At 54.5% G+C, this 20449-nt stretch overlaps 1 protein-coding gene across 1 annotated transcript; it reads right to left on the bottom strand.

Annotated features, from left to right (window-relative positions):
- Window positions 1-17060: 17060 nt before the first annotated feature.
- Window positions 17061-18484, bottom strand: LOC129500512 (elongation factor 1-gamma-like). Its single transcript, XM_055311030.1, has one exon. It carries the CDS (start codon window positions 18465-18467, stop codon window positions 17151-17153), a length of 1317 nt encoding a protein of 438 aa, XP_055167005.1. The 5' UTR covers window positions 18468-18484; the 3' UTR covers window positions 17061-17150.
- Window positions 18485-20449: the final 1965 nt, after the last annotated feature.

The following is a 20449-nucleotide window of genomic DNA, read 5'->3' as shown; positions in this document are numbered from 1 at the left end:
GCTGGGAGAGCCCCATTACAAGTGAAACCAAAAGCCTGGAAAATGCAAGTCACCCAGGGGATTTATCAGAAAAAGGGATCTTCCACTAAACGGGGTCTGGGCCTTCCTGCTGACTCTTTTCTCCTCTCTGGGGGGGAGCAGCAGGGCCCGCTGGGGGGGGTGGCACTGCAGGGGGGCGGCACTTCAGGGCAGCTGTCCCAGGGCATGCCAGTCCCTGGAGCGGGCTCCCACCCAGTTGGAGGCTGAGGGCACAGAAGCTCAGAGAAGTGGTCAGTGCCTCTGTCCGGCTTCAGGGGCCTGAGAGCTGGCGAGTGTGGGCAGGACCCGTAGTGCCCTGGGTCTGGGCAGGTGTGGGGTGTGGCGCCCGGCAGGCACCCCTCTGTTCTCTGAGAGCCCACACCTGACTGCTGAGAGCAGCTGGAAACCCAGATTTTTCTTTCCTGCGGAGCATTCCCCCTCCTGCCCCAGGGTTGTGCTGGCTCCTGGAGGGAGGGTCCTGAGGGGGCAGGGGAGGCTGGAGGCTGGCAGGTGGTGAGGAGGGCAGGTGAGAAGGCCTTGGGGGGCTAGTGGGGCTGCGGCGTGACAGCTGGGGAGCCCTGGGCCTCAAAGCCCACGTTCCTTGCTCCATCCGGGAGGAGGGCAGGAAAGATGCTTCTATAATGATTCAGCCTTTACACTTGGGTTTGTGAGTATCACCGCCCCCCCTCACCTTTCACCTTCCAGGGGTCAAGGTCACAGGCAGCCCTTGAAGCAGGGGCTGCCCTCTGGTCTGCCTGCCCCCACCCCCACCCCCAAGTCCTCAGGGAGGGACTCCTGGGCTCCTTGTATCATCCTCATTTGCCCAGGAAGTGTGTGTTCCCTGACTTCCCAGTGCAGCCAAGAAGGGCGAGGCCTCCTGCCTGTCTCCCCCCAATGCCCCCCCAACCCCCGCCTGCCCCTACCCTACCTGGTTCCAAATCCTCTGCAGAGATGGGCATGGGCATCCAAGGTGAGTTCAGGATGCAGCGCTGCTGTGAGGGTCAGTGGACAAGTGATAATGGGGAGTGTCCCCAGAGAGGGGGCGGGAAGGGCTAGCTGTGCTCCAGTGCAGACGCAGGTTGGTGCCTCACACGTGCAGACACACCTGCACTGGCATGACAGAGTTCACCTGTCTCCCCAGAGCTGCGTGACCAGGGACACCCTTCCTGTTTGACAAGTGGGGACGCTGTGGGAATTTAGCACCAAGGCCCGCGTCCAGCACATGAGGGCTGCAGAGCTTTGTGGGCCTCCGTGCCTGGAGCAGGCCCCGGAGGTGGCAACTCCCCTGGGAGGGGACAGCACCATGCCCTAGGTGGGCATAAACCCAGACGCGACCCACCCGCGTTACCACGGGGAGAGCACGACGTGTCACCTCAGGCCCAGGCCCACATGTGCACAGACAGGCCGTGTTTCCTGAACAGGGTCTTAGGAAGTGTCGGGGTCTCTGGCCCTCAGTCTGTGTGGCGTGGACCCCAACAGGTGGAGGAAGGGGCCACCATGGGAAGGTGGCATGCCAGGCCCCATGCTCTGCTGCATGTCCCTAAGGTCAGGGGAAGGAAGCCAGACTAGGAGCAGGTGTGGAGCTGCCCTCCACTGTAGAGACAGGGGACGTGAGCCTGGGTCACATGGGCATGGCTGGGTCAAGGGTGCTCCCGGGCCTGGGGGTGTGAAATGGGCACCCATGCACGGGTCTGCACCATCTCCCATGGTGCCCCAGCGAGATGTGACCTGCCAGGCCCAGGCGGTGAGAGGCAGCAAGCCCCAGAAGCAGAGACACTGAGTCATGGCGTAAAGCTGGCCCAGACAGTGTGACAAGTGGCTTCCTCTCTGGAGCAGGGGCAGCCAGGGCAAAGGTGGCAGGGTCAGCGGTCACCCCACTGTGAGTTCTTCCCTTCTCCCCTGTCCATTTTCAGCTCAGCACATGGCTTCCCAGAAGAGAAGCTGCGTGTCCCCGGCTCTCCTGCCACGAGAGGCCCGTGTGGCTTCATTCTGGTGATGGGAGGGGGTGTGCAATGTCTGGGAGGGGACCTGAACACAGAGGGGGTACGGTTTTTTATTACTTCCCTCTCCCCCCATGGTCTGGGGGATGGAACACAGATGTAATAGCTGGGGCACCAGCAGCCACCCTGGCCCATGAGGGGAACTTGGGCCTGGGAGTCTAACGCAGCAGACCTAAGACAGAAGCAGCTGGCATCCTCAGTGCTTGGCACCAGGCCTTCCCTGTGCTGCACACCTCAAGACTTCTTGAGTGCAAATAATAAAAAAAAAATCTATCTTGTTTTGAGGATTCCATAATTTTGGGGGGTCTGTGATACAGCTGATTTCGATTATTATTTTTTAATGTGTTATGTTTTTCATTAATAAATAGATTTTCTTTTTTATTTATTTATTTTATTTTATTTCAGACATAGAGAGAGAGGCAGAGACACAGGAGGAGGGAGAAGCAGGCTCCATGCAGGGAGCCTGACGTGGGACTCGATCCCGGGACTCCAGGATTGCGCCCTGGGCCAAAGGGAGGCGCTAAACCGCTGAGCCACCCAGGGATCCCCCAGATTTTCTTTTTTAAACACAAACCGTATAACAGATTGAATCACTTCTCCCTCCCATCTTAGTTTGGAAATGTGTATCAGATTACGTCATTGGCCAGTTTAAATCCCTCTGAAGTCTTCCTGAAAAAAATCCTTGCTCTTGGACCCTGAACACCTGAGACCCTGAACCCTCCCCTCCCTTCAGCCACCCCTCTGCCCTTCCCATTCCTTGGACTCTATACCTCAGGGCCTTTGCACTCCCTGCTTACCCCATCTGAAGATCCTGCCCCCAGGCCTCCACGTGGTGGCTCCTTCCATCACCTGATCACAGACTTCTGCAGTGGCCCTGGGCCCCTCTCACCCCACCCCATGCCCTGGGCAGCTCCTGAAAGCACCGTGTTTACATATGCGTGTGTCCTCGTGGGCCCCCTCCCTCACAAACACAAGGCCCCGTCCCTGCTGACCCTCAGCCTACTCCCTGTGCTGCCGGGGCATGCCCTAGCCCAGTCTGCTTTGTGCAGCCTCCAGGCACCCCATAGCCCTACTGGCTGCATCTCGTCCTGCAGGTGCTCCGCAGACCACTAATGACGGGTGGTGGGCTTTGCGGTCCTGGCCCTGACGTCGCTTGCTGACTCACAGCCACGCAAGTGATCGTGGGCATGCGGACGGCTGTCTGGAGTCCCGGGCAGGTGGCCTGTGTGGTTTGGCAAAGAGACACCGCTGGCAGCTCTGGCATAGTCTGGGTTCCTCCTACTGCTTCTGAAAGGCTGCTGGCCAGTCCAGGGAGCCACCGGGAGGAAGGCCTGACTGCAGGCCAAGGGGAGGCCCTCTGGGCCACAGTGGCTGCGGGACCGTAGGGCCCACATGCTCCAGGCCTGCAGCCTCCTTCCCTGCCTCCCCCTGCCCAGGGCCCGAGACCCCTCATTCTCCAACTCTGGGGGCCACCTCCTCCAGGAAGACTCTGGATACCCCGATCCACCCTGCACACCCAGGTCTCTCCCTGCCCCTCCCAGGGACATCCCCACCCCCTCTGCACACACATGGAAGCTCCTGGTGGCTTCCAGGTTGTTTCCTGCTTTGGGGTCCAGGATCCTGCAGGTTCTGACCACATAGAGACACCACTACCATGAGCCCCGGGATGTAACTGTCAGGAGTTGCTCAGGGCCTGCGCTGGGGCCTCAGTGAGCAGAACCTGTGCTCCCAGAAGGGAGATTTGTCCCCAGGTGTCCTAAGCCCACTCTATCTGCCCCAGCTGCTGGGGCCTTTCCTCCGGTGCCTCAGACCCCATGCTGGGGGGTGTATTTGGACCCCAGAGGCACAGATCCCACCCCTGTCCCCGCCCTGCGCCTTCCAAACCTGCCAGACACACCTTGTGGCCCCATCCAGGGAGATGTCCTTGTCCCGCCTCTGCTCCCATCAGCATCACAACCACTGAGGGGCCCGGCCTTCTGGCACATCCCCAGGTCCTGGGGAGGCTGTGCAGCTGGACTGGGGACCCCAGCTGAGCCCCAAAGTGAGGATTTAAATCAAGCCATGGATCTGACTGAGGGGCACCGAAGGGGAAGCCTCCCACCCACAGACAATGGCACTTGCCACTCCCAGCACGGGGCACACGTCCCCCGCCGCGGGAAAGTCCAGGCTCGTCCATCAGCGTGGCATGTTAGGAGATGGGTCTGCATCAGCTCAGGAAGGAAGGAGGCCTGTGGAGGGTCTGCCCAGGTCCCCGGCCCAGCCAGCGCCATCCTCATGCTGCTGCATTCCTGAGGACCATCCTGTCCCTGGTCATGTCTCGCGGGTGATGAGCAAACTTGGTCCAAGGGAAGGCGAGGCTGCCTTCTCCCGGGAAAGGGTTTGTTGTCCATAAGCAGGGGTCCTGGAGGACATTTCTCTAAGAACAACTGCAGACGGGGCCACACAGGTGCAGGTTGCCCTTTGCTCTCTGGCTGCTGCCCACCCTGGGACACCTGCTTGGCTTCTCAGCCTGAACACGCTGGGCTCCTAGCTCTCCCCGCAGGCTCCTTGGGCCAGCCTGGCAGCGGGTTCCTGCTTCCATCCAGGGGTCAGCCAAGGCTGATCAGAAGGCTGCAGGCTGAGAAATTCTGCTTGGATTCCACAGTGGCTCCTTCCCGAGGAGTGGGCGCACAGGTTTAAGGGTGACAAGCTTGCCCAGAAAGCAGGTAGGGGCCAGGCGTGTCCTGGAGGCCGGGTCTGCAGGGGCTGGCCCACCCCAGGGCTGCTCCTGTGGCCACTGCCGCTCGGGGGCCGAACCTCCAGACTGCCAGGGCCCCAGTCACCTCGTCGAGGCCAGTTTGGGAACCAGGACATGCGTGTGACCTGCTTGCCTCTCCGCGGGGCCCACTGCCTGGCCGGACTCGAGGTCTTTGCCCACCCTGTGGGGAGGTTCCCCAAGCGTCCAGTCTCCGCCCTGCTCTGTTGGCGTCCAGGCTGGCAGCAGGCCTGGCTCTGGTAGGCCCGTTGCTGGGCAGAGGCCGGGACAGTGTGCAGCCGCTCTCCTTGAGGGCATCTCACAAGTTGGGGAAAACCCAACCAGTACAAAGGGGCATTTATTGGACTCGGGGCTGCATCTTGCCTGAACACGGGGAGGACAGAAATAGCCTTTCACCGATCGCCAGTATAGGGCGGGGCTACGCGGTGCACGGTGTCGGCCTCCCGCTCCTGAGCTGTGCAGCCCGACCAGAGTCTGACCCTGCTCCTGAGGAAACTGTTAGAGGGAGGGAGGGAGGAGAGGGGAGGAGAGGAGAGGGGGAGGGGGAAGGGACAGGGAGAGAGGGGGAGGAGGGGGAGGGGGAGAGAATGGAAACCGGAAGTGGTTCCTGTGGCCCAAGTGCTTCCAGCCACAGCTCACCTGACCTCCGGGAAGATGATAGCAGGTGGCTTCATTCCAAGAAGAGACTCCTGTGTCCCTGACAGTGGCTACTTTTCCCAGCGTGTGCAGCTTTGCTTGTGCTACCCTTTCCGTCTATGAAGTGTCTCCAAAAGTGCACCAGTAAGCAACAATTAAGCCCCATGTGACACCTATCAATAATGTCTAAGACTTTAATGTGCTGAAACCAAGACTAGCGATGTTTTGAAGACGTTAAGGAGCTCGGTTGCTAGTAACGGAAAGCTCAAAGACTTTACAAATACAGGATTGTTCTCTGTCATGAAACAAGCATGAAATCAGGAAGTCTGAGGCTGGCATGACTTCTCCATGGTGTAATTAGGGACTTTTCTTCTCTGCCTTGCATACTGTGGAGTTTCCACCCTCAGAGTAGTAGCCTCATGACCCAAGATGGCTGCTGGAGATCCCACCATCGGTGCCAGAGGCAGGCATAGGGGGCGGCGGGTGGGGGTGGTTTCCGGTTGCCTGGCTCTCCTTAAGGAGCTTCGCAGATGACTCTGTAAATTCTACTTACATTTCAGCGCCTCCCCAATGCTGCAGGAGGCAACCTGCCCCTGGAGTAAAGCCAGGGCTCATTCCCTGAGGGCCGTGGGCAGGCGATCCGTGTGGCCTGCTGCAGGCTGGCACCTCTGAGTCCACCGGCCGTGCAGCTCAGTGGCCGAGCCCTCCGGAGGCAAACCTTACACGCCGTCCGCGAGGGGGTGCAACGCCCTTATGCCCCACATGCACTGACCCTCAATCACTGACCTTGATGATCTGAAATAAATTTCTTTTTTTTTTAAAGATTTTATTTATTCATGGAGAGACACACAGAGAGAGAGAGAGAGAGAGAGAGAGAGAGAGACAGGCAGAGGGAGCAGCAGGCTCCACGCAAGGAGCCCGACGTGGGACTTGATCCTGGGACTCCAGGATCATACCCTGGGCTGAAGGCGGCGCCAAACCACTGAGTCACCCGGGCTGCCCTGAAATAAATTTCTAATGGGAAACCCATGCACATGCTGTGCGGCATGCACGTGCTGGGGTAGCCTGTCCATCATGGTCAGTGTCATGCGTGAGGACACACTGTAGCTCAGCACAGCACTCATGCCGTGACTTCAGAGGAAGGACTGGTGAGCAAGATAGGCGTCGTGTCAAAATAGCATGAGTTACCAGTGTCTGAGGCTGGAGGTGCAGGCCGCCTGCAGTGGCCAGATTCCCTTTTCAAACTTTGCAAAAGCTTATTTCTCACACATACATTCTTTACATAAAATAATTTAAAACACTTATATAAATGATAAGACATAAACACTAAAGATGTACATAAATGCTGAAACCTGTTGTAATAATATAAACAATATGCAGTTAATAGGCATAGAAAAATACTCTAATAAGCAACATAATGTGGAATAGAATTTAGGAAGTGAAAGTGTGGGGCACCTGGGTGGCTCAGCAGTTGAGCATCTGCCTTCACTCAGGTCTGATCCTGGAGTCCTGGGATCGAGTCCCACATCAGATTCCTTGCATGGAGCCTGCTTCTCCCTCTGCCTATGTCTCTGCCTCTCTCTCTCTCTCTCTCTCTCTCTCTCTCTCTCTCTGTGTGTGTGTCTCTCATGAGTAAATAAATAAAATTTTTAAAAAGGGAAAAAAAAAAGGAAGTGAAGGTGAGAACAGAGAGATTAAGTCTACGCTGTGGGAGGAGGGGTGGGCTGCTCACATGCATCTGGTACAAGAGCGGCTGGGAAGGTGAGGGAGTGCCCTGATCGTGCATCTGGGGGTTGGCTGGGGCTTGGCGTGTCCCCAACCTGGGACCACCTGCTCCTTGGGGCCAAGCCTCTCTTTCGGGGGCCTGGGCTCCCCAGCCTGGCAACAGGGCATGCGAGTCCTCCCAAGGCCTCAGGTTGGGACAGCCACTGAGGCTGCAGGTGGCTTGTCCCCAGGTCACCGTGGTAGGGAGTGTCCTCCGCCCCGTGAGGGAGGCATGTGCACACATGTCATCATGACCAGAACTGGCCCGGACACATAGCCTTCCACACCACTCTTCTTTATATGAAGTCATGTCCTTTACACAACAGGATCTTTGTACTTACGTCATATGTGGCTTAGTTACGTGCGACGAGCACATCTCTCAATGTTGTGAAAATTCTCCCTCAGCACAGGACAGCCTACGATGGTTTTGTGGTCGAATCATAACTTACTCAAGTGGTGCACGTGATGTTTTCCTTCTCTTTTCTGCTTCTCTCTTTTTTTAAGATTTTATTAATTCATGAGAACACAGAGAGAGAGACAGAGAGAGAGAGAGAGAGAGAGAGAGGCAGAGACACAGGCAGAAGGAGAAGCAGACTCCATGCAGGGAGCCCGACGTGGGATTCAATTCCAGGACTCCAGGATCACGCCCTGGGCCAAAGGCAGGTGCCCAACCGCTGAGCCACCCAGGTGTTCCTCTTTCCTTCTTCTTGAAGCAAAACTACAACAACCCTGTCTGCATGCTTCCATGACCTCTTCAAGAACGTGTTTCCGTGAGCGAGACCGTGGCCTCCAGATGCCCTGACGATGCTTGCTTTCACCTGCATGCCACAGGGGATTGGCCCGGCCTGTGCGACTAGTGACCTGGGCAGAGCGAGCCAGTGCCCTGTGAGGCTGGGTTGTCCGGTGCACCGGGGCTCTGCCTTTTCCCTCCTGGGCTGCCTGCTCCGGGGGCACCACATGCTGGGGACACACAGGCTGCACTGTGGAGACCCCTGTGTGGGCAGGCACTGATGCCCCCAGCCAGCAGCCAGCACCACTGAGGGAGGGAATCTTCTGGAAGCAGGTGCCCGTCCCGTGGAGCCTCCAGGTGAGACTACAGCCTCACGGGAGACCCCGTGCCAGAGCCACCCTGCAGAATCACTTCTGGTTCTTGGCCACAGAAACTACCAGACACACTGAATGATTATCAGTTTTTTGGCTACCGCATCTTAGGGTCACTTGTTTCACAGCCATAGAAACGAAAACTGTACTCTGGTCCTAAGGCCGAGCTGCTCTGTGGTACCAGAAGAGCTCCAGCATCTTGGGGACCCACCAGGAGGACGATGTGGGGTCTCCCTGCTGGTCACCCAGGGCCGCAGCACACTCCTCTGTGATGCCAGGTCACATGTCCCTTGTGGTGGTGGGAGTCAGTCGTGTGACCACAGCTGGACCTGCAAGGCCCGGCTTGGGTTGGTGTCAAGTCAGCACTGTATGGCCGCCGCAGGGATTCATTCGCCAGGACCCTTGGACGCCACTGCAGTGACGCAGACAGTGTCATTGGGGTGGCGGGGGTGGGGGGATCTTCCTCCTCTGACCTGTGTGTACTTGCAGGCTCCCCAGGGCATACCCGGTGCAGGGATGTGTGTGCCGCCACCTCACCACGTAACTGCAACAAATGTGAGACCCTCCTGTGATGACACTGGTGCTCCTGACCCCTAATCGAGGTGCTTCTACTGGCCTTGCTGGCCCCTGTCCGGTGACCTCTTCTCAGAACTCCTGGAGCATCCCCAGGACTGGATGCGGGGGGTGGGGGGCCCAGGCAGCAGTAGGGACGCCTTGGGGAGCACCTGCATCCTGGCCCCACCTCCCCGGGCTCCTGAGGACATCTCCCACATCTCTGGGCCCTGATGCCTGTGATCCCCATGATGCCTGTGATCTCCTGCGGCCCCATGATGCCCACGTCCCCAAGATGCCTGTGATCCCCCACAATCTGTCCCCGAGATGCCCGCATCCCCAAGATGCCCCAGTCCCCTTGATGCCCCTATCCCTGTGATGCCTCTGGCCTCCTGAGGACTGTAGGAACCTCCAGCAGTGGCCTCTGCTCCCAGCCCACAGTCCCCCATGTGCACGGTCTGTGGTGCGTCCCTTAGGGAAGGCTGTGACCTGGCTGTGGGGCAGGAGGAGTGATGCCTGGTCATGAGGAAATCATCAGGGGAGGACTGAGAGGGGACGACAGGAGCCTGACAGATCAGCTCACCTCTGGCCATGTGGCTCTCCCTCTGTGGGGAAGATCCCATGGTGGATCCCGGCTGCTGAGGAGCACCAACGTGTGACCCTGCTGAAGGGTGTCCAGGGCAGGACGGGCCAACAGCAAGTGGCCCTCACAACAAGCCAGCTATAGGTACTATTATCCCATTTCATAGACAAGAAAACTGAGGCCTGCAGAGTGGTCAAACCCGTGGGTAGAGGGGAAGGCTGGAGAGCCCAGACATCCCCTCAGTGCTCTCCCAGGGTAGCAGGTAGGGTTGGGGTCCCCAGCTCCACATGCTGCAGGTCCCACCCACAGGGACAAGGGCACAGGTGGTGGTCAGGGCCCCGGCATAGCTCAGACTTCCAGGAGGCTTGGGGGCCACCAGGGTGGCTGGAGTTGCTGCGGTGGGGGCGGGCCGCAGCAGGTGCCTCCCTGGCAGGAGTGAGAAAGTCATCAGTGGGAGCCCAGGCCACTGTGTCCCCTCACCCCCCAGGGCTCAGCCTTAGATGTGGCCTGTGGGAAAGCGAAGTGGGGCCTGATGGCCAGAGAACAGATGGGGATGGTTGCGGGGAGCCTGACCACCACAAGCAGCACCAAACCACAGCCGTGGGCACTGGCCAAGTCCCCCAAGGGGTCCCTCCAGCTCCATCACATGTGGGCAGAGGCTGCGGGGTGCTGCCGTCGGGGTCAAGGCCGGGGGTGGAGCCCAGCGATCAGGGGACACCAGCTCGCTCCTCACCCCGTGTCCTCACTCACAGACTCCCAGGAAACAGAAAGGATTCAGAAGAGGAGGGGGTCTGGTAAGCCTCACAGAGAAAGATGTGGGGAGAGGGACACAGAGATGGAGAGACAACAGAGATATAGAGAGAGAAGGGGATGCAGAGAGAGATGGAGACACAGAGAGAGGGAGACAGAGAGAGAGGGAGACAGGATGGAGATACAAGTTGGAGATACAGAGAGAGACAGAGATGGAGACACAGACAGAGATGGAGACAGAGAGACAGATGGAGACACGGAGTGAAGGAGGGAAAGCCATGGGTGGGGGGAGGCCAAGAGACCCCCATTGCCCCCTCACTCACCTGTGTGGTGTGGTTGCTTTCGAAGCTGCTGCCCACCTATGTCTGTCGGGCCACAGGCACATGGTGGCCCTGGGCTCCTCCAGAGAGCGGGCAGGGGGCCTGGCTTAGGGTGTTGTGTAATGTGGCTCTGGCCTGAGGGACATGGGGGACTCCTGTGGGTGGTCCTGCGACAGGCCTCTGTGACCCAGGGTCTACCCTCTCGCTGAGGCCCTGGTACTTAGCTCCCCCTGGGGTGGCCGCTCCTCATCAGCACAGCATCCTGGTGATGGCGTCAGCCCTGGACCGAGGCCCAGACTCACAGGGGTCATAGGGGGTCCTCCAGGATGCAGCCTTGCGAGGTGAGCCTGCCCTTGCCCTGGTATAAAAGACACCTACCGAGGACTAGAGTACAAGTTTCCAGCCATATTTGAAAATAGCAGCATTAATTTTTCTGCCACTCATTTGTTTTCCAGAAATTGCCTAAAACACACGTTCTGGTTAGAAAGGCTGCAGATGACCTTTCCCTTCCTTTCATGCTGGGCGTGGTTGGGGATGGAGGGGGCACCCGACTCATGGGGGATGGGTTCTGGGAGCAACATGAGCCTGTGGTCTGGATGCGTCTGAGTGGGGAAATGCCGGCTGTCACTGCAGCCGGGCGTCAGGCAAGACATTATCACGAGTGGTGGCAGCAGTGATGTCCTCCTCTCTGGCAAGTGGCCCGATGGCAGCCGGGGACCCCAGGTGTTCACCCAGTCCTCAGAACTGGTCCTCGGGGGCCGCTGTCAAGCAGATTATGAGCTAAATGTATCTACCCGGTAGGAACGATGGACGGAGCTTCATGTAACAGAAACGTGATTCCTCCCGTCGTGTCACTAGATCAGGCCTGGCCAGCCACTGCCTCGTCAGAGGCTCTATGCTGTCTGGGTGGTAGCTCTACGTTCTTGGCCTTCTCAGGGTTGCGGCCTTGGGGTCACAAGGCAGCGGCCACAGTTCCAGGCATCGTGTCTGTGTGCAGGCCAGGGAGTAGCAGGGACGAGCCACTAGCCTATATCTGCTCCCTTTTCTCCTGAAAGCAGAAGCCCCAAATGTCCCCAGCACACTGCCCTTTGGGTCCCTGGGCTGCTCTTCACTGCAGAAGAGTTGGGAAATAGGAGCAGAATGGACCCTACTTCCACCCGTTGCCTGGGCTGTGCTGTGCCCGGGCGGACACTGCCTCTGAGTTCCCCTGTTGCCCTCCTGATTTTTATCGACAGAAGTCCTACATTTATCTGGGTCTCTCCACAGAAATACCCTCCCCACTCTATAGTGTGAGATTGGGAAGGAAATCCGCTGCCATGAAGAGTGGAGGGTGAGCAGGGGGCACTCTCAGCCCCAGGGGAAGGGCCAGACTTGTTCTCACGACCACAGAGGACCATCCCAGGTGATCCCTTGGCTCCTTGGAGAAGCCAGCCTCTCTTCTGCTGCCCGGACTGGTCTACAGGTACGCCTCCGTTGGCGTCTAGGGGAGCGATTCTCTCTTCACGACTAAATCTGACGTGGCCAGTCAAGTACCTGGAGGTTCCACCAGGAGCTTACCGCGCCTGAGCGCCGCTCCGCTGGCTGGGGCACCAAGGGGGCGCAGGCCACCGGGGAGGCCGGAGCCCTGCTGCTTCTGGGCAGCTGAGTGGAAGGTCCCCCTACCTGGCACCTCCCTGGCCTGCTCCTCGGACAAACCTCTCACCATCTCCAGCTCCCCCTGCGCCCTGGTGAGTCCTCGTCCACAGCAGGACTGTCCCCTGGGCCAGTCTGGATGGGGTGGGGTGAGGCAGGGTGGGGTGGATGGGGCGTAGCGGGGCTGTACGGGGCTTGAGGGGACGGGGTGGTGTGGACGGGGCAGGGCAGGGCAGGGTGGACGGGCTTCAGAGGTCAGCGCCGAATTGTGACTCATCCCTGCCTGGAGAATCACATACAAGGACCATCACGAATGTCAACACTTGGGACACTGTTGCCCCCGGAAAGTCCTGTGAGGCAAGCATCTCTCCCTGCTCCACAGGCTGCCAGGTTCACATTCAGCTGCCCGTTCTAGAATCACAGGAAATGAATCTCTATTAGGCATCCGGCCTCTCTGGCGCACACAGCGGGTGGAGAATCCGGGGAGGGCATGGCAGGACTGGGCGTGTCAGGTGCGGGAAGTCAGGAGCCGGCCCTCTCCCTGCTCCCTGCTCCTACCCGGAGCTGCAGGCCGCTGCCAGGCCCACCCCGAGGGCGCCTTCTGGGAAAGCCGCTCTTGACGCTCGCGTGTGAGGACTCATGTAAACACATGTTCACACTGCTCCTGGGCAAACAGAGTGGGATTTCTGGTAGGTGCACGTTCACGGAGTCACACACTGCACACGTGGGCCACCCTGTGTCCTCACAGCGAGGGCCAGGTCCCCTTGTGCACCCTGGGGCACCCCGGGGTGCTCAGGGCCGCCTGTGGGCCTTTTCCCGGGAAGCGTCTCCTCAAGTCTTCAGCTCATTGCATCTGTTTATTAGTTAATTAATTTTTGGAGAGAGAGAGCTTTGGCTCATTTTAAATTTTGGGCTGTTCATCTTTTTAGCCTTGACTGTTTAAGGCGTTCTTTCTCTTTATTTGTTATATGTGTATATCTGTTGACTTTAAAAATAAAACAATGATTTTCCCAGAAGAAAATTGATTTATTCAGGAATAGCGGAGAATCACAGCGAGGGAGCAAAAAGCTGCGGCCCTACCGCCTGGCCAGACACACGAGGCGGGAACGGGAACGCCAAACCGGTGAGTCAGAGGGGCTGGGAGGGTGCTTGTGAGGCAGAGGCCATTGGAGCAACAGGAGCAACGTGGGGGCTCAGGGTGAGGAGGTTTCCCACGGGCAGCAGTGGTGTAGGGTTTCTGTGGGAGATGCGGGGCGCAGCGCCCCCTGCCGGGGATGCGGGACACATGACCCCCTGCTGGGGACCCAGGGCACACCGCCCACTGCTGCTAGGAGTGCATCTGAGAGCTGGGTCTGTGGGGGGACCCAAAGGGACACACGGGGCCGAGGACTGTGTGAGCTCCCCCTGCTGCCCTAGGCTCCACTTCAGCCAGGTTTCCTTTTACTAATTTTCACATTTCCCCCTTTGGATCAAGATTTGTTTTTCTGTGGGCGCCTGGGGGACTCAGTCCGTGAGCGTCTGCTTTCGCTCAGGTCATGATCCCGGGGTCCTGGGGTCGAGGCCTAAGTCCACTCCTTGCTCAGCAGGGAGTGTGCTTCTCCCACTCCCCCTGTGTGCGGGTGTGCTCTCTCTCTCTCTCTTTGTCTCATTTAAATAAATAAAAAAAATTTTAAAGTAGCACTAACTTAACTGCTACTTTTAAAAAAACGATTATTTTTCCTAAAAGTATCACTGATCAAGAGTCAGGTTTTCAGAATTCAGTGTCCTTTGTCCCTCGGCACCAGAAAGGGCCTTTCCAGGTGTCATGGCCCACGTTGGAGGGAAATTGTACAGACTGGAAGCCAATTGGAGTAACAAGGAAGGTCAGGGGGAAGAAACTCCAGTACCTACCTTCTGTGGTCCACATTTGTCAAGATCCTAAGCACTGGAAATCATCCCCTTACTGTACATCATTTTTACACAGGTTTGACAGGGAACAAAATACAAAACTCAAAATAATTATACAAGACAAAAGAAGTTACATAACAATTCCAAATTGGACAATGATCCTAAACCAGGAACCTAGGTCTGAAAGTAGCCAACTGAAATATCTACTGGTATTTATTCCGACTTAGGGAAGAGTGGTTCTCAAGAAGGCAAACATGGGACTATGTATACCTCCTGGAAGTTTCTGCCTGAAGCAATTATAAAAGCTGATTTGTGGAAACTGTAGGAGCACACGGAAAGAATTAACCAAGTACATTCGGGAAGATACCATGCAGATATAAATATGAAGCAACAGCTGATGAACATTTGTAAAAACAGCACAACTTCAAAGACGTTGTAAAACAGTGTTGTTATCTCAAAAGAACTGTTGGGAACCAAATCTGCTATTGATAACACAGCCTATAAGCCTGCCAATTCAGAGACCAGGAATTCGGATAAGAATCCAAAGTCAGTTAATAGTTCAGAAGAAAGAAGACTTTTGTGAATTCTGAACCTTCTAACCCTTTGAGGAAAGCGAGTGAAAATTAACTTGTCCTGGAATCATAATAAGGCTATTTTAAAAGACATAAAGAAGGTTTCCCTCTTTCACAAGGACTGGATAAAGCAGAAAGAGGCATTGTCTCCTTACAAAAGAGAGAAGAAACAACAGTGAGAAGAAGATATCCTGGCCTGGTCCAGACATAGTGAGAAAGCTGTGTGGTTAGGTATCATCTGCTTCCATTCTGGGAAATCTGGACTTTGGGGTCACCAGATGGTGTGTAGGGCCAGTCAGGGTCTGGTGCATTCTTTGCATATGTCACGTGAATCCAAGAGCCTAGTCCCTGGAGTTTGGCGCACTTTCCAGCGAGGTTGGAGAGAATCCTGGAGGCATCTTTTCTGATAGCCGAAATCTGCAGTTGTAAGGTGTGATGCGGGTCCCCGTCCCCAGGAGCGCACCATGAAAAGATGGCTCTGCCAAACCATGGTTATTTGTAATAGAAGCAGCTGGGCCTCGACACCACCGCAGTGGGTTTCCTTTTATCAGCTGTGGGTCTAAGGAGGCGGAGGCCAAGCGGACTGAGGTCCTGGGACTATCTCCAAGGATGAGAGTCCAGGAGTTCCAGAGAGTGGATCTGAGATTTAGAAAGACCCACGGCAGTGCTTTTGGCCAAGATGTGCAGAGGGGTCTCTACAGATTTGCCCATTGAGACATCATGATGCCATCAGCGAGTGTGACCAGCTCTGAGGACTGAGGATGGTGGGCACAGGGCAAGTGTGGTAATACCAGCCAGATGGCACAGATTTGTCGAAACACTTGACAGATGAAGCAGGTTCCCCAATTGTTGTGAAGGTTGAGAGGAGTCTCCAGGTAGGGACAACCTTTCTCACAGACTTTCAGCCACAGAAGAAGTAGTGGCCTGTCTACAGGGGAAGTGTAGGTCCAGTCACAGAACATACAGACCACAACTAAGCTGTATTGACATCCCTGAGATGGGGAAGCAGTATGAGATCCATGCGCCAAACTGGAGAGAGAGTCTGGGAGCAGGACGGTTATCCCTGGATTATGGTTTGAGCAGGTGAGACGAGCAATGTAGGCACTGTGGGTTCCGCCAATAATCACCAGGGATTTTGCCCATAAGGAAGATGGCAGCTGATCTAATAGGGACGGATGATTCATGTCTTTGGAATTAGCTCTAGTTAGCTCAGAGATGGAGCAAATAAAAGATGTTGAAGGGGCATTGGATTTACCTAGTTGGCTACTTTGATTGCTCCCATCAAATTGACAGGGGCTGCTTCATTGGGGTTGGGGGGGTGGAGGTTGAGCCCTGAGGGTCAATACAGAGATTCATCCCAGTCTGAAGAGTGGTTTCTCCAGGTGGATTAAGAGCGAGGACTGAGAAAAGCCAAGAGTTCCTTGGAGCCCCATCACTGGGAATCAGGAATACTGGAAAACATTGAGTAGAGGGTAGAAGGTGCCTAGTGCATTTAAGTTGGTAATGATCTTTTCTCCAACATCCTGGCCCTTTGCAATAACAGCAAGCACCATGAGGTTTTTGGCATTAGGGGCCTCCATTTGCCAGGGTTGAAAATTGGAGAATTTTAGTGGACTTTGTTTTATGTGACTTATTTAGGATTCGAACAAGCTTGTTTGCCGTACTAACTAAATCTGGGGCAGACATAGTTTCCCATTCCATTCTGGTCCTTTCAACTGAAAGAGAAAGTTTCCAGGTTGGCCCCTTAATAAATGTAGAATTCAGTGCTACCAGGTTGGATTCCATGTCTAAAGGAAGGCCAGAATTTTCTCTAAAGACCATTTGGAATCAGTGAGCATAACGTAATGAACTGACTTGTTGGATCACTACGTTTTACACCTGAAACCAGGATTATGTTGTATGTCAAATCTATTGCAATAAAACAAAAAGAAGAAGATTGAAAAATTTTGACTAATATTCTTTCAAACTACCATCTGTCATAAGCAACATAGAAAAACAGCAAATAAACTGGGGATGAAACATGGAACTATCTACAATTAAATTGTCAATATTTTTAGATATTAAAAATTATTTTAAGTCAATAACATAAAGCCAAATATCCCAATGAAAATATCAAAGAAAAAAAGAAAATATAGAAGAAAGAAATGAACAGAGAATGTACGAAAGAAAAAAAATACCATGGGATCCCTGGGTGGCGCAGCGGTTTGGCGCCTGCCTTTGGCCCAGGGCGCGATCCTGGCGACCCGGGATCGAATCCCACATCGGGCTCCCGATGCATGGAGCCTGCTTCTCTCTCTCCTCTCTCTCTCTCTCTCTCTCTCTCTCTCTCTCTCTGTGTGTGACTATCATAAATAAAAAAAAAAAAGATTTAAAAAAAAATACCAAAGACTTATAACATAAAAGATATTTTACAGCCACAAAAAAATATCTCTAATCATAGCATCAACTCGATTGGCTGTGTTGATGTAGAACATATATTAACTTTTTTTTTTTTAAGGGTTCAATGTTCAGTTTCCTTTAATGACCCCCATCTCCCTGAAGGGCAGGTACAGGCAGCTAGGTGATGATGACAAGAGATGTTTACTTGAAGATCTTGCCCTGATTGAAGGTTTTGCCCACATGCTGGAAGGCCCCCTCCCAGGAAAAGTACTCTCGAACCAGTGTCTGGGTCTCCTTGCTGCCAGGATCCAGTTTCCGCCACGTATAGGACTCGTAGTCCATCTGCCAATCTGGACTCAGCGGAAAGGCAAGCTCCTGGCCTCGGAAGACCCAGACTCCAGAAATGGAGCTGCTGTTGTTGATTCCAAAGAGGATGACACTGGCAAAGGCATTCTTCCTCAGCTTGTCCAACCGTTGGAACATTCCAGTGATGAGGTTACAACTCATAAAGGTCTGAGTGAGTTCCTCAGGGAAGCGGTACTCAGCGTACCACAGTGACCAGCCATCCTTATCGAAGTGCTCCCAGAAATACGGCAGTGCCACAGTGAGAGTGTCCTCATTGGAGTACTTGCGCTTAAATTCGTCCAACACAAAGGTACTCTTGGGCAGGTGAGCAAAGGGGTCTTTGGCCTTTGGCTCAGCAGCCAGTGCCTGCTCACATTCATCCATTTCCTCCTCAGGAGCAGGGGCAGCAGCCTTCTTCTCCTCTTTCCGCTCAGCCTGGGGCTTCTGCTTCTCTTCCCGAGAACCCTTCTCTTTCCGTTGGGTGTCTTTTTTAGGTTGGCTCTCTGCAAACTTTTTAGCATCAAACTGGGCCATCTTCTCACAGAGTTTCACTTCCCCCAAGACAGCCCGGAACTGGGGCTGGTTAATGCAGGTAAGGAACCAGCGGTTGGTATTGGGGAAGAAGGCCTGGTGGAAAGAAGCCTCCAGGACCTGTTTATAGAGCCACAACAGGGTGCAGACAACTGTGATGTCAGCCAGTGTCACACGTTCGCCCACCAGAAAAGTCCTCGTCTTCAAATGAGTATCCAGGAGCCCCAGAATTCGCCTCACTTCCTCCTTTGCATTCTCTGTGGCCTGCTTGTTGTGGTGCATGATGCCCAAGGTAGGAAACATCCAGGTACTGGCTGGGGGCACTATGTCGCTATCAGCAAAGCTCACACACTGCACCACCTGGGCTGCTGCCTCTGGAGTATTTCCCCGCAGCTCCTCATTGCTCACATAGTAGGCAATGGCATTGCTCTCAAACACACAGAATCCATCATCACCCTCAAATGCTGGAACCTTGCCGGCAGGAAATTTACGGAGAAATTCAGGGGTGCGGTTGGTTTGGCCAAAGTGGAAGTGGGGTGGTGCAGAGAGCACGCGGACCTGAGCCCCGCTGTACTGAGCAGCAATGAGAGCCTTGAAGGCCCTCCAGTTTTCAGGATATGTGTACAGGGTCCCGGCCGCCATGGTGATTCCGCAGAGAAAGGGGGCATATATTAACTTTTATGCCTCAATTTACTAATCTGTGAAATTAGGATTAAAATTAGTAACTAATTACAATTTTTGTGAGATTATATAATATACACATATAAACTATGCACCACAGAAAGTGTTCATTAATGTTGACTATAATTTATCATAGTTTTACAAATCTTTTCCCCCAAATAAACATATTTGAAAAATACCCATTGCTTGTAAGGAAGTATAGAAATGTGCCCTATGTGTTGCTTATGGTTGTGTAAATTGAAATTAATATCTAAGAGTTAAATTTGAAATTACACATCAAGATACTTCAGGTATTATTGCTTACGGTAGTAAAAATAGAAGCAACTTGGAAGTCCAAGGTGGAAATGGAGCATTAGCTAAGGAAGTTGTTAATCTGTACGATAAAATACTTTTCACCCACTAAAGCAATCCTACAGAATATGATATAAGATGTTCAAACACTCATGTTCTTGTCTGATAATGCAAGTTATGGATAGTGTGCAATATTAGCACATAAAATGACAATTTGGAGTCTGTTGTGACAGTGATGAGCAGGTGTGTCAGGATTTGGTGTTGGGAGAAGCCCCCCTACATGCTTGGGGGAGGTTCCAGTGAGCGCTTGGGCCTCTGGCCCAGAGTTTGGGTCTGTGTCTCTAAATCCCCTTCAGATTGTTTCCCTCCAGTTAGCTTCCTCCAGTGTTTGGCTTGGTAATTGCCGATAACACGTGGCCTGACTGCTGGGGTCTGAGAAACCAGGTTGGTAGATCTGAGTAGCTATTTAAATTCTTCAGCAGGCCAGTGGGGTCCTCTGTCACTTTAGGAAACTCTCTGTGGCCGGCGATTCAGCCGAAGTCCAGGGAGCATAAGAAAGTTGGGGTTTATTTGGATCCTCGGAAGGCTTGAGTTTAGAGGGGCCGGTTTAGTACATTTGGGAGGAGGGTAGGAGAGGCTCGGAAGGAAGGGTTGAGAGAGTCAGATGGGCAAGGGAGGGAGCAGGGGAGGTGGGGGCCCCACGCAGGGAGCTCCAGAGCACACAGTGGCAGCTACGTGTCAGGAACGGAAAAGAGGGGTGGGGTCCGTCCACCCCCCCCAGTCTAATTTGTAGGCTGTCTACCTCAGTCTACAAATTATTGCTTTTTTTTTTTTTAAGATTTACTTATTTATTTGAGAAAGAAAAAGAGAAAGAGAGCAAGCAGGGGCAGGGACGGAGGGAGAGGGAGAGAATCTCAAGCAGACTCTGTGCTGAGCATAGAACCTGATGCGGGGCTCAATCCCACGACCCCGAGATCACGACCTGAACCAAAATGAAGAATCAGATGCTCAACCAAATGAGCCACCCAGGCCCCCCTCCATCTGCAAATTTTGCAAAGAGGTGGCTTTAGTTGCAACAACCATAGAGCCGTGATCCAGTCAGCTGTGAAGAAAGTCTTGGGTGGCGTGTGGTCCCTGTAAGGTCCACTGAAGTTCTGAAACCTTGTGATTCACTTGGTCCGTGTAGTTAGAAATGCATGTGTGGAGGGGCTGCAGTGCTCACATGTAGGACTGGCCAGGATCTCGGGGCAGCAGGGGCGGCGGGCGGGCACCCTCGGAGCATTTTGACAACTGGGATCCCATTTCTTAGAGGTCCTTCTCTAGAGCAAAGAGAGAAATCCTTAACCAGCACACTTTCAGCAGGAACAGTCTGTTACAAAAGAAATCCAAACTAAGCCAGCGCATTTCCAGCTGGGAACAGTGTGGTTCCTAAAGGGACTGGGACCAAAGACCAAACAGATAGTCTCAGAAAGAAGCCTGAACACAGATCCAGAGTGAAGCCTGGAGAGCTCAGAATGCGTAGAGCTAGAGCGTGAGCTGGAGACCCAGCAGACACGCCCCTGAGCCCGAGGGTCACGAGGAAGTGGGGTCAGCGGGCTCTGTGGGCACCGCTACCTGCCCGCCTGCCAGCCTTGTGCTGGGCGGGCGTCTTC

This window comes from Nyctereutes procyonoides, unplaced genomic scaffold, assembly GCF_905146905.1.
Source record: "Nyctereutes procyonoides isolate TBG_1078 unplaced genomic scaffold, NYPRO_anot_genome, whole genome shotgun sequence".
In the NCBI taxonomy this organism is placed as follows: domain Eukaryota; kingdom Metazoa; phylum Chordata; class Mammalia; order Carnivora; family Canidae; genus Nyctereutes; species Nyctereutes procyonoides.
The sequence above is the reverse complement of the archived record's forward strand: the minus strand, read 5'-3'. Positions and strand labels throughout refer to the sequence as shown.

Bases quoted from the DNA above. Each gene is read 5' to 3' on its own strand.
- LOC129500512 (XM_055311030.1), bottom strand. From the start codon at position 18,467: ATGGCGGCCGGGACCCTGTACACATATCCTGAAAACTGGAGGGCCTTC.